Genomic DNA, 12,872 nt, shown 5'->3' with positions numbered 1-12,872 from the left:
CAATGTGTTTTAAAGTTCATACACGCTTACAGAAAAGCATTAAAACAACAGAAGCTAGATGATCAGTCAGTGGGCATCTGAAAACAGTCATCTGAAAACAGCTTTTTATCAAACTAATCACTGCAGATGTTTATCTGAGATGTTCTGAATGTAGTTTATGTTCATGATAGTTTATCTGAATGTAGTGCTATCAGTGATATTTACCCATCAGTTATGTATGTAAGGGTATTTCTGTGGACAATTTATGCCAACAGCTGTTTATAACTCTCTTACAGGTCTGCATCCCTCTCGTCAGTACAAAACTATGAAGTGGAAAAACATATTTACACTTTTTGGACATAAAGTTATATGGTAACATGAGCCACATGTTGTGTATCAGTTTCTTAGTTTATACAAGTTAAGTTTTTGAATAGGATTTGTTTCCAAATAAACTGAAAATGTCACACTGGTCTTCATTTCTATTTCGATTATATTGTTAACTTCTTAATACACCACAAAGAAACATGTATACATTTATTTTGTACTTACATCTTTACTGTAGTTCCCTCTCACATTCCTGCCTAAAGGCTCATTATGCAAGTCTTTTGTTTGCCCAGCTGTCAATCAATCCTTCTCGCATACGGCCCCTCTAAACAAAAAGTTTCTTACAATTTCTAAATCAATATATTTCTCTATGTGAATGAGTAGTCAGAATGATTTTCACATAATTAAAAAAAATCTCTAGACTACTAAATCCTGTTTAGAAAATCTTGTAAAAACATGTTTAGTATGGGTTTTGTGGACTTATATCAGTGACTTAAAAATGTAGCTTTTTTAAAAACATTAAAAGCCATAAAGCAACTGAAACTTGTCATGCTCAATTCTAGTCAGAATAGGAGTCTGATACCACTCCATTGGGCTATGATTATGAGGCGTGTCTCAACCGAAAAATGCCTCTGCACTCAATTGGATAGACCTATTACCAATCAGAGCAACGGTGTGTGATGTATGTTGAAATGACGTCTTTTGCAGCCTGACCGAACTGCTAGTTATTTTGCTACAATGACACTTACATTGTGATTATACTAAGTCTGAGTTAGCGAACGTACATCAACACCTACTATTTTTACAACATTTCATTTATATCACAACATTAAGTATTTACTAAGTCATACAGTAAGACTATCTCTTACCATTTGTACGTTAGGTGAACTTCATCCATGACGATACCCATTACGTTTACTTGAAAAATATCGGAGCCTAGCATGTCCCTCCACTTATTCAGCAGCCACGATTCCGGGGTTCCGAAAAGAGGCTGGCAACGACCGCTAATTATATCCATCTCGTCGTGCACGCCGAGTTGCATTGCCGTGATACCCATTTCAGTTGCTTCTTTAACTTGGTCCTCCATAAGTGCGACCAACTTTTGCCGAATCCCGTAGGAAGGATGGGATCTTTCCAATCAACAAATGCCTTGATCGCGTTTCTCTGTTCCTCTTTTAAAATCAATGTTCTGTCAATATAATAATAATAATAATAATAAGTTTTATTTATATAGCGCCTTTCCAGAGCTCAAGGACGCTTTACAACAAAAAATGCGATGTTAACAAAATGACAGTGATAAGGGACACATAAGTACAGAAAAGACAAAGACAAGTCCAACAATACAAAACAGAAATTAAGATGCATAACATAACATTCAGGGAGATATTGGGATAAATACAGCGTAATCAAATTAGCAAGAGTAGCATTCAAAAAACAGGTGTGTTTTGAGTAGTGATTTAAATTCAGTTATATTATTTACACTGCAGAGAGAGCGGGGAAGAGAATTCCAAAGTTTGGGTGCAATAGTAAAGAAGGACCTGCCCCCCATTGAAGAAAGGCGATACCGAGGGATAACAAGAAGACTAGAGTCAGAGGAACGTAGTGAGCGAGCTGGGGTGTAGGGAACGAGCATATTGCAGAGATAAGGGGGAGCCAAACCATGCAGAGATTTAAAGGTAAGCAGTAGGATTTTGAATTTAATACGATGGACTACCGGAAGCCAGTGGAGATCTTTCAAAATTGGAGTGATGTGAGCAGAACGCTTAGTGTGAGTGAGAAGTCTAGCAGCTGAGTTTTGGATATATTGTAACCTGGTGATGGAGCTGACAGGTAGACCAATGAAAAGGGCATTACAGTAATCGAGACGTGATGATACAAATGCATGGATGACAGTTTCAGCGTCTTTAGTACTGATGAATGGGCGGAGTTGGGCAATGCGACGGAGGTGAAAAAATGCAGATTTTGCCAGTGAATTAATATGGGACTGAAAAGAAAGCGTTGAGTCAATGATTACACCTAGGTTTTTAACAGTATTGGATATTTTGATGTGAGAACCAGCAATTTCACAGGTGAAATTTGAAGAAATATTGGTGGTTAGTGACGGGGTTCCAATGAAAATGATCTCAGTTTTATCCATGTTAAGTTTAAGAAAATTTGAATTAAGCCAATCTTTTATGTCCTTTACACAAGCTGAAATTTTGTCAATATCTTTTAGAACAGACTCAATGTCAGAATCCACACATCTGAATTCTACAGCAGCAGCCATTTAGTTGTAAATAGATTTAACACACGCGCTCTTTGGTGACGTGGTTGATTACATTACTTTTGATCATCTGTCCATCATCGTATAAAGCCCGTCCTGACAATTTGATTGGTCGACCAGCTTTGGGTCTCGCATAGTAGCTCCTCAAAGGAGAAACCCCAGACCGATCTTCCCGTCCTCAAAATGTTGTGGGCAGGGCTAAGATTGGCTGGCACCAAGGCTAGTGCTTGAGCATCCCATACTGCTGTTCCACATTCTCTAGCCCGACTGGTGAGAAGGTTGCGTCAATGTTGACCAGACATCGGTGGTAAAAATCTGACATCGCGCTGAATAAATGCTTAATCCAGCTAACTGGGAGGACAAAACCTCAAACTTGCGAGATGTGACTGGACAGGAAAAGCCCTTCTCGTGCGAGCTGGTGGGGAAGAAGTCCGCAGCTGGCTGTGCCCACTGTGATGCCAGGAGACCGATAGGGAGAGCAAGGCCGATTGACAGTAGACAGTACGACGGGAAGTGGGCACTGCAGATCAGACTGGAAGACTAGGGCAGATGGCAGGGTGAAGTGATTTAACAAAAGAAAAAAAGCACACGAAAAGCACTGGAGACTGAAAACACTGACGGCGTACAGCAAGAAAACAAAACTAAAAACAGTAACAACTCAACAAGACTAGACAAGAGACGAGGACTAGAAAACAAAATCAGGATTCCAAACAGTCCTGCACAGAACAAGAAACTGAGGGGAGCTTAATTTTGAACTAATGAGGTGATAGGAAGCAGGTACACAAGGAAAAGCGCTGCAAACAATGATGAATAACAAGAGGGAGGGGAGAACGCAATGACAGATACCCACAAGGAGAGCTGTCAAATCAAAAAAACACACACATACAGAGAAAGAAACGGTCGATCAGACCGAAGTTGTGACAAGTAAAAGATAATATAAATATAAGGTCAAGGTCAAAGTTTATTTCTAAAGCACATTTACAAGCAGACACCACTGCCCCAAAGTGCTGTACAAGTATAAAATACAGTAAAAACACAAGATACAAATATTCCAACAATATTAAAAAAAAAAAAAACCAAAAAAATAAAATGTCACTGCTCAGTCATGATTTACAAATAAAACAGCTTTTCACATTTTGCCTTAAAAGACTAATACAAAAATCACTGATGTGAAAAATACATGATGCTAAATGTTACACAGAAAATAATAAAACATTCAAAAGCAATTTTTTATTGAAAAGAGTTTCTTTTGATGTTTAGACCTAAAGAAAATCACAATACAACCTAACTTATTTACAAACACAAAACAACGTACTTGTGTCTGAAGATGCTTATATAAATCAACTAAAAGTGAATGAAATACAAACACAGTTTATTTAATTAAGACCCATTTAGGCACATACTTTCTATGTATGCATACATAAATAAACCAAATATATTCAGACTGAATTATAAATAAAGAGGTGGGTATGTCACATGCTAAAATAACTTTATAATGTCATATCTTATCAAAACAGCAGTTTGTTTTGTTGTTTGTATCACTGGGTTCATATTTTGCTCAGTATTTAATCCAGTCCAAACACCTGTGTGATCAAATTAAAAATTACCTTTACAGTATTTACAGTGTGTACAACATTGTGTGTTTATTGTGATTAACACAACAGTAACATCTCACCTATTCACGCACAGAGCTGTAGATCACATTTTCCTCTACATATGCTGGTCCACACTGAAAAAAAAAAACATCATATAAAGTCATACTGACAATAACACAAATGTTACTGTAACATAAACTAAAACACTGTACTGAGATCAGAGATTCATTGTGTTTGTTGTTATGAATTCACTTACTGCTTCAGTCTTGGGAAGATTAATGACATAACTGTACATCACATCACATTTAGGATTCACTGAGGATGAATTAACCGAGTTGTCCTGTCAATAAACACACATCGGTTTAGTCTCTCACATACTTTACTGTCACTGTTCCAGCCTTTTGTGTAACTAATACATCGCTTCTGATGTGATCGCCTCCATATAGGATGAATCTCTTGTGTTACATTCCTCAGAACTGAAGTCACTTTGGATAAAAACATCTGCTTAATAAACAATTGTAAATTGAAATTAAAACTCACTTCATTAATGGCTTTGTCTGTTTTCTCATTTGAGATGTGATTGTTTTTTCTCCCTGCTAGAGAAAAGAAACATATTTCATTGCTCTTTTAGACTTAAACATCAATACAAACGGTTGAAACATACAAATGACAATCTGACAGAAATCATTAAACATCAACTACAGAGAACACAAATATTGACATTAAAGGTGGTTTGATATTAGGTTTGATTGCTGGATGGTCCAAACCAGAGTTGGATTGCTACGCCCTACCTATTCTCTTCTGGCCTCTGTACACATCATAATATTTAGTTCTGAACCGCGGTACACTTGTGTCCTTAAGCTGCAGCTTTTACTGATGTTGCTAGGCAGCGGCTATGAAAGATGGACAGATTTAACTTCATATCTTCATTGTTCTTTATTTGAACCTTTGATCTTGATATCAATGAATAAATACAGAAACCCACTTGTATCTGTGTGCTGCAAAAGTACTTAATTTTACAAAAGAAAACGGGCTGTCCATTGACGATTGTGGAGGCAAGCAGAACCTGAACAGAAAATATATTTACAGCGCATCTCTCTCGCTCCCAGATATCCGCAAGTGCTTGTCAACAATGTTAATGAGCAAAAACACGCCAGTGCGTGTCATTAATAGTGGTTCACTTCTGTGATTTAGTTCGATTGTTTTCATATTAGCAACAAACTGTAACACAAATCGTACCCCAGACCACCCTTTTAGGCAGACTCGGGTGCTGTTTGCGGGTGCACACCTGTGTTCAGAAAACAGTGTTCACATCATCCAAACAAAGCGAACTCTAACATTAATGGACCCAGGTGCGCACCAACAGTGCTATTGTGAAACCCCCTAAATGTGCATTGAATGCACTGTAAATGACTTAGTTTCAAATGAATAAATGTAATACTTACTGTATTTGTTTCTCAGTATTACAGATGTCACAGTAATTAGAATCAGCAGCAGAACAATGGGTAGAAGCCAAATCTTCAGATGACTATACTGTCTGTCATAATAAATAACAATGCAGTAAAAAATGGAAATTAAAAATAAATTTAAAATGTAGAAACAAAAAAATATATATATTAAAAAATAAACACAAATAATATTAATAAAATAATCTAAGGATTTTTATAAAATATATATGAATTCAACAAAAATAAACTTTAATCAATTGAAGCATTGAGCATCTTTATTCAATACTTAAAATGTTGCCCTTCACTGCTTGATGTTTGATTGTTGTTATTAGGAGTTGGTCTTAAATTAGAGAGAGCTGTAGGTCTGCTAAGTAACAAAGAACAGAAATAAATACGGATAAACACATAGATTGATGGATGTGTTATTAATTATGCATTTTATATTTAATTTATTTGTAAGGATTAAACCGCACCTGACAAGATGACTGGCAGTACTCAGATGAGACTGTGCTGTTAGTGTCAGCTGATTGCTTTCTGTGGATAACAAAATTCTGAAGGTTGTGACTGACCAATCAGAATCAAGCATTTCAGAGTGCCATGTAATAAGTAATGAATTACAATGTTTTATTAGCTATTATCATCAAAACCAGCACGGTTTAAATATTTTTTTAATAAGACTGTACTACCTGTTGTAGGTTCTGTATTAGTGAATTTATCAGGGGTTGAATTTCCAAAAGAGACTTTAGCAACTAAACACAGATAAAACATTCTAAAATAAAATTTCTTTATGTGGCTTTATAAAGTTGATTATTGACTGAGTTTTACCATTGACTGTGAGTTGAACAAAAGCCTGTAGATCTCCTACAGAACAGTAATACCAGCCAGAATCACTCTTCATCAGTCCAGACATCACCACAGTCAAAGATCCTCTCCCATCATCACTGATCTTAACTGAATACTGGGATGTGTCAGATCTTCCCACTGTGTAACAACTCTTGTTTTTATATCTGCACCACTGTTTGTGTTTTTTCTTGTATGCAGAAGTGTAGAAACACTGTACACTGATATTACCACCTTCATCTACAGTTACACTGCTGGACATCACAGAGAGATCAGGAGCTGTCATCACACAGACAGATGATATTTGTCATTTACATTTATCAGAATCAAAAGCATTCTAATGTTTAAGTAAGGGATAATCCACGGCTAGCCATGCATTAAAGGGTTTTAATGCACGACGTAGAGGCGAAGAACCACCCGACGCGTAGCGGAGGGTGGTTGCCTCTGCGAAGTGCATTAAAACCCTTTAATGCATGGCTAGCCGTGGATTATCCCGCTTATACCTTGGTTATTTGCCAAGTTAATGCTGCAAATAATGTTTACAGTGTAATTTTTTAACAGACGGGTAAAAATGACGGTCATTTTCTTAAGTTAAGGCTCGCACTCCGTCCGCTTTAAATAAAGTAGTGCCATTGTATTGCTTTTATTTTAATGAATTATCACATTTATTTAAATTCATTAGTAAAAGAGGGAGACAGAGAACTGAAAGAGGACCCGAGGGAGAGAGAGAGAGACAGAGAGAGAGATGCGTGCGCGAGTTACCTGTGGCTGTGTGCGTCTCTTTTTTAAAATCTATCCCCTCGTTGCTCCGAATGTATTTTGAAAAGTTGACTGACAAATATAAAACCGGACAAAAGCCTATGTAAACCTTTTAAATTAAGTTGTCTTATTTCATTGTGCTTTGGCTTTACTGCATACAGTCTGTTAGAAACAGACATAGGGCTAGGTCTTAAAAAATATCTAGCCTATAGAATACGTTTCTTTGCTGTCGGTAGCCTATGGGCTATTCCGTTTCTGCCACTCTGTTGAATATGCAACAGTTAGGGGAGGAGCTGACGAGATCTTATTTAGCTACGGGAAAGGAATCACTGATCTCAACAACGGTAACTTGAAAAAGTATCTTTAATATTTAAATCAGATAATTATAATAACGCATTATAACATTAAACGTAATAATATAAAACATAATACCATGAAACAAAGTAATATTTATAAAAACATCCCCAAAATAGCTCCTGTAATCTATTCTTACGCTGACCTCATTATTTATTCAATTACAACAGCCAATGGCAAGTCTCCAGCAGCAATACGTATATTTAGTTTTAGATGTTCTGTTTATATTATGTTTTAGACGTTCTGTATGGTACATAAATAAGATGGTTATACAGTAGGTATACAGTATTGTAGGTTTATTTATCACTTGATCGTTATTCCTTCGGCGCAGCAGTTTAATAATCTAATTTTGGCGGTTCTGTGACATCAGCTCATTCAGGTCCTGTCTGAGTAAAACTCACGTGCAAAAATCTACTTGAGAGGAAAGATTAAAGTTCTTATGACATTTTACTCCTGCGACCCGCCGCGATTAGGTGAGTACACTTTTTTATGCTACAGATCACGTTAATATTCTTATTATACACTTTATACACTCTTTGAGAGATCCCTGTATTTAATATGGTCTGGGCTAAGCCCCAAATGTCCTTCAAAGCTGGAAACGCCTCTGCTTAAGCATATAGCTAACTTAATGATTCTTTAATTGATTTATTAAAATAATTTATGAATGACAGGCAACACTGACAGTGACAAGGCAATCTTTATTTGAACTAATCATGTCATTTATTTATGTAAAGTGTGAAATAAAACCGGCGCACTTTAAAGAGAGACGCACTTAGTCTCTCTCTCGCTCGCTCGCTCGCTCTGTCTCTCTCGCTCTCTCTGCAAGTGTAACTGTGTTACTATGGTTACCAATGTTTATAGAAGCGGATTAATTTCTAACTGTAATCAAACTGACTGGAACTACCTGTGCATTAAACGGTTTTAATGCACACCTTCCAGCCAATCAGAATCGAGTATTTAAACAGACCATGGTATAAGTGTAAAAGAAATCTCATACCTGATTGAATTTTGAGATAAAACCACTCTGTCACATCCCAGTCTCCTTCAATTTCCACAGCACACCAGTAATATCCATTTTTCTGCTGGAGGTTTCTCATAGTGACAGTAAATAAACTCTGATCAGGATGATCAATTACTGACAAGTCTCTTTTGGTTTCATTTGCATATGCCATAGGAGAACATGAACTGTACCATCCTGATGATTGATAGCAGCAGTATTTCTTGTGTTGGGTGTATTTACTCTCATAATGACATGGAATAATAACAGATCCACCAGTCTGAACAGTTACTGTCCAACAGTCATCACCTATAAATCATAAACAAATCAACTCTTACAATTTTACCTAAAAAAAAATGTGTCAATAAGTTTACATTTAGAAAATTTCATTTTCTGTATATAAAACCTATGTGTTATTTACATGTTGTGTCAAAATCAGATCTCAACATTTTCTTATTTTCCCCCAAAAGATACGATATGAAGTACATTGAAAAATATTTATTGTTTGTAAGAAAACATCTTTATTGCATGGACCATATATTTTTGTTTTAAATTTAGATGATCAAAAAGGCCCCTCCTAATTATTACATTTTTAAGTCGATGAAAAGCTGTTGTATGTAATGTTATATGAATGAAGCTGACACTAAAAGCATTCATGCTGTCCTTAGATGTATATAATGTTATGTTAAAGGACTTGAATTGATATATATGTTGTTGTTGTTCTTTCTTGATTTATGCTTATATTTTACGAAACATGCTATTTATTTAAATATGACACTTCAGTATTGCAAATTACACTTGTGGAAAATACTGTTATGGTCTCTTCAAAATCTTCATACACAGCTTAAAACACATTACATACACACTGGGTTGTTACATAACACAAAATAAACACTACCCATATGATGCTTTGGTTAGACTGTCAACCCATTGTGTTGGGTTAAAATAACCTATGCATGGTTGGGTTTGTCCATCTTTTACCCAAACACAGTTGGCTTAATTTAAACCCATTCTTTTTTTACAGTTTATCAGGTAACAACGCAGGACATTTCAACAACACATATGAGTAAACTGAATTAAAGACCTACTGTACCTGTGATAAGCCAAAGAATGACCAGAATGAACTTCAAACTGACTGTCTGCATACCAAACAGCTGTGATGTTTCATTTCTCAGTATCTTCAGTTTCTTCATCATATCAGTGAGAATTTTCATTGGTTTGACGTTAAACCTGAAAAATACACCGAACTAAAGGAGATCACCTGTCATTATAGTGTTTATACACAGTGTGTTAAACATTTATAGCACCTCTAACTTCCTGAATCTCATCTTTGGTAGCTTGTGACAACAGTTTCCAAACAGGCTCATTTACATAATGCATAATGACTTACACATGACAAAGTATAACCTTCTAGGAAGATCTTAAATATTTTCCCTTATAGCGTTTTTTGCAGTATCATTTTAATTCTTTATGAGAATAAGTTCACCTCATGCAATTTTTTGCAGCATCATGTTTTTTGCTGTATGTGGCTGGTAGCGTGCAGTTTGTTTCACGGGTTTACACTGTTTAGCAAAAAGTAAAAGCTGAAGTAGAACAGTAAGTGAATGCAGAAGTTTGCAGTTTGTGGTCAAAATATGCATACAGCAGGGCTAGTCAACTGGCGGCCCGCGGGCAAACTTCAAACCTCCAATCACCAACCAGCCTGCTGGTCATTTTTTATATTCCTCCAAATGTATGCACAGATATGTAAGAGAATAATGAAAGTGTTTTTCATAATACACTTTAACAAGCATTTCAAAATTAAAACATAACTCGCTTAAGTAGTCACGTCACAGGAAAATAACTGAACAGTGCCCCAATGAAAACTGAGCTAGGGTCCTTCTTTACCACTGACCAAACCTGTTTACACAATATATCAATTCATGACCTCAGGAGCTGATTGAGGCACCTATGGTATAAATATGCAAATAAATTCTCTGTAACCCTTGTTCCCTGAAGGAAGGGAATGGAGATGTCATGTTAGAGCACTAAATAACCTATCGATTGATCAGTACTGTAACAGAGAAACACAATGCGTTATAAGAAAAAAAGTTTTCTGGACCTAGACGTGCAAAACGGTGACGAAATAACGCAATATCTGTCAGCTCTGTCAAGGGTTGTGTGCTAAAGATACTTCCATACATACTGTAGTTTGGAATGCAAATGTTATCAGGGCTTGGAGAAAATCACTTTGATACTTTCCTCCCGCGTTACTTTCACCCCGGTTCTCCCCTACTCCAACATTATCTTTGTCCTTCATTTTTAAAACAACTAAATTAACACATTTAGATTATGTGATGTTTGGGATTGAAAAGGGATACCTAAACAGTGACATGCTGTAACACAATTATATAAAGGTGGACCATTTTTTTCTAGTTGTTCAGGAACAGCACAAGATAGTTAGTGTGGGGACTCAGAAAGGTTTCAGAAATAAACATCAGCAGTCCTGTGCACAGCGATGATGAATCATCCTCTGTTTTAAGGCTATCTATAACAACTTAAGATACATTATATCATGTGTCACTTGGTTGAAATGATGTAGAAATAAGTGGGTTAAAAAGGTACCAAACAAAAATATTTAAGATTAAAGGTGACATAGAATGATTTAACGGGGTCTTTATCCTTGTTCTGTGATGTGACATGTAGACAAAAAAGTTTTTGTTTGGGTCTGTAATGCCTTAGAAGCTTCCTAAAAACCTCTCTCAGATAGCTCTATTAGGGTGGGGGATTTTAAACAAGTGGTTTTGCACCTATTTGGCTCCCCCTACTGGCTTAACTTGCAATCTCATTACTGATTGGCTGACTTTGCTGCCACTCAAAAAATGTAGCCAATTATTTTAAAGTGGAGGGGCAGTGAGATGCCTGTGATGTCATAAGCATCAGTTTTTCAGATTGGGCCGTTTTCTGGCTGACATTTTTAAAAGAGGAATTTCTATGAGACTGAGATGTTTAGCATGTTTAGCACTTTTTGTATGTTTGTGAATGTGGGTAGACTACCATTATTCAACAAAGACGAGGTAAAAATGGTTTTTCATTCTCTGTCCCCTTTAACAAAGCCCGTTAATAAAGTAGACTCTCCATAATAACAGGACATAATGTTTCAGGGAGATTTTTTTGTTGAAAAACTAAGATTTCTTAATGACCATGTGAAAGAAGTTTAAGTGTTCAGCCCAGTGCCGGGCCTTCCTATACGCAAATTATGCAAGTTGCATAGGGCTTCCATACCAATTCAAAATGATTTATATGTTTAATGTAAACAAGACGCTTTAATTTTAATAATTTGCAAACATGTGGATTTATGCATATTTAATAAAATACTTAATGATTTCTTTAATTACTTATATGTTCTCAGACAACATGCTAAGTGCTGTGTGCTAAGGACGCGCATACTATATGCCCACCATGGCTACAAAATGGAGCTATCCATCTAGAGCATATTTTAAGGTCTTGTTATTATAGCCAAACAAAGCAGTGTAATATTTTCCAAATAATAATCCAATACAGATTTCCCAAATCTGTCATATTGTACGCGTCATTCACATGTTATTTATTTAATTGTTTTGCTCACACGGATGCCAAAAGCATCTGACTTTGTAACTCACAATTCTTCCATTCCTCACAATGAATATTGTTTCCGTTTATCTTTATAAACTATGTTTTTTATATATGCATTCGTTAAAAAGGGTTAACCTGTCAAATTCTATCAAATTACTTGATTACCAACATACATCGTCGTTCTTCGGTTTTTAACTGCAAGAAAGGGAACAACTTTTGTAATGTTTAGTTTCGTTTTTTTCTTTAGTGACTACTATCCAGAATATTCGTTATGATAATACATGACACGCATGCAAAATGTACAAAAATTGTAATAAAAATGAATGCTTTTGTAACGACTAAAGTTAACGCAGTGATTCACAGGGCGGGGGCGGGGTCGAACGGCAATTGATTTTGCGTGCTACGTTTTCTGTATGTAAATGCAATTCCACGTGTCCATCAATCTGAACAAACAGAATTTGTTTTCAGGCAGGCAGACAGCATAAACATGTTTTTGTTACAGTTTGTTGATCTGCCTCTTGAGTTTATCTACCAGACAGTTGGAAAAATATCTAGAGCATGGGTCTTCTGCAAGCTAGCATGAACCAAACAGCTACACGATTTGAAGCTTCAACTCTTTGTACCAGTGAGTGGGGACGCCCAACTCCAATTATGACCACCTGGAGTTTCTTCTTGAGTTGCAGTTTACCATTCGGCCAGATTATTTGGTATCAGCAAAG

At 36.2% G+C, this 12,872-nt stretch overlaps 1 protein-coding gene across 1 annotated transcript; it reads right to left on the bottom strand.

Annotated features, from left to right (window-relative positions):
- Positions 1 to 3,706: 3,706 nt before the first annotated feature.
- On the bottom strand, positions 3,707 to 9,789 carry LOC135767076 (uncharacterized). Its single transcript, XM_065276678.1, has 10 exons — positions 9,653 to 9,789; positions 8,560 to 8,868; positions 6,435 to 6,728; positions 6,083 to 6,143; positions 5,896 to 5,976; positions 5,607 to 5,698; positions 4,702 to 4,754; positions 4,418 to 4,501; positions 4,242 to 4,295; positions 3,707 to 4,149 (listed from the first exon to the last, which is right to left on the bottom strand). Exons 1-9 carry the CDS (start codon positions 9,771 to 9,773, stop codon positions 4,242 to 4,244), a joined length of 1,149 nt encoding a protein of 382 aa, XP_065132750.1. The 5' UTR covers positions 9,774 to 9,789; the 3' UTR covers positions 3,707 to 4,149.
- Between the last annotated feature and the right edge of the window lie 3,083 nt (positions 9,790 to 12,872).

Source organism: Paramisgurnus dabryanus, chromosome 6 (genome assembly GCF_030506205.2).
Source record: "Paramisgurnus dabryanus chromosome 6, PD_genome_1.1, whole genome shotgun sequence".
In the NCBI taxonomy this organism is placed as follows: Eukaryota; Metazoa; Chordata; class Actinopteri; order Cypriniformes; family Cobitidae; genus Paramisgurnus; species Paramisgurnus dabryanus.
This window is presented reverse-complemented; position numbering and strand designations above follow the sequence as displayed.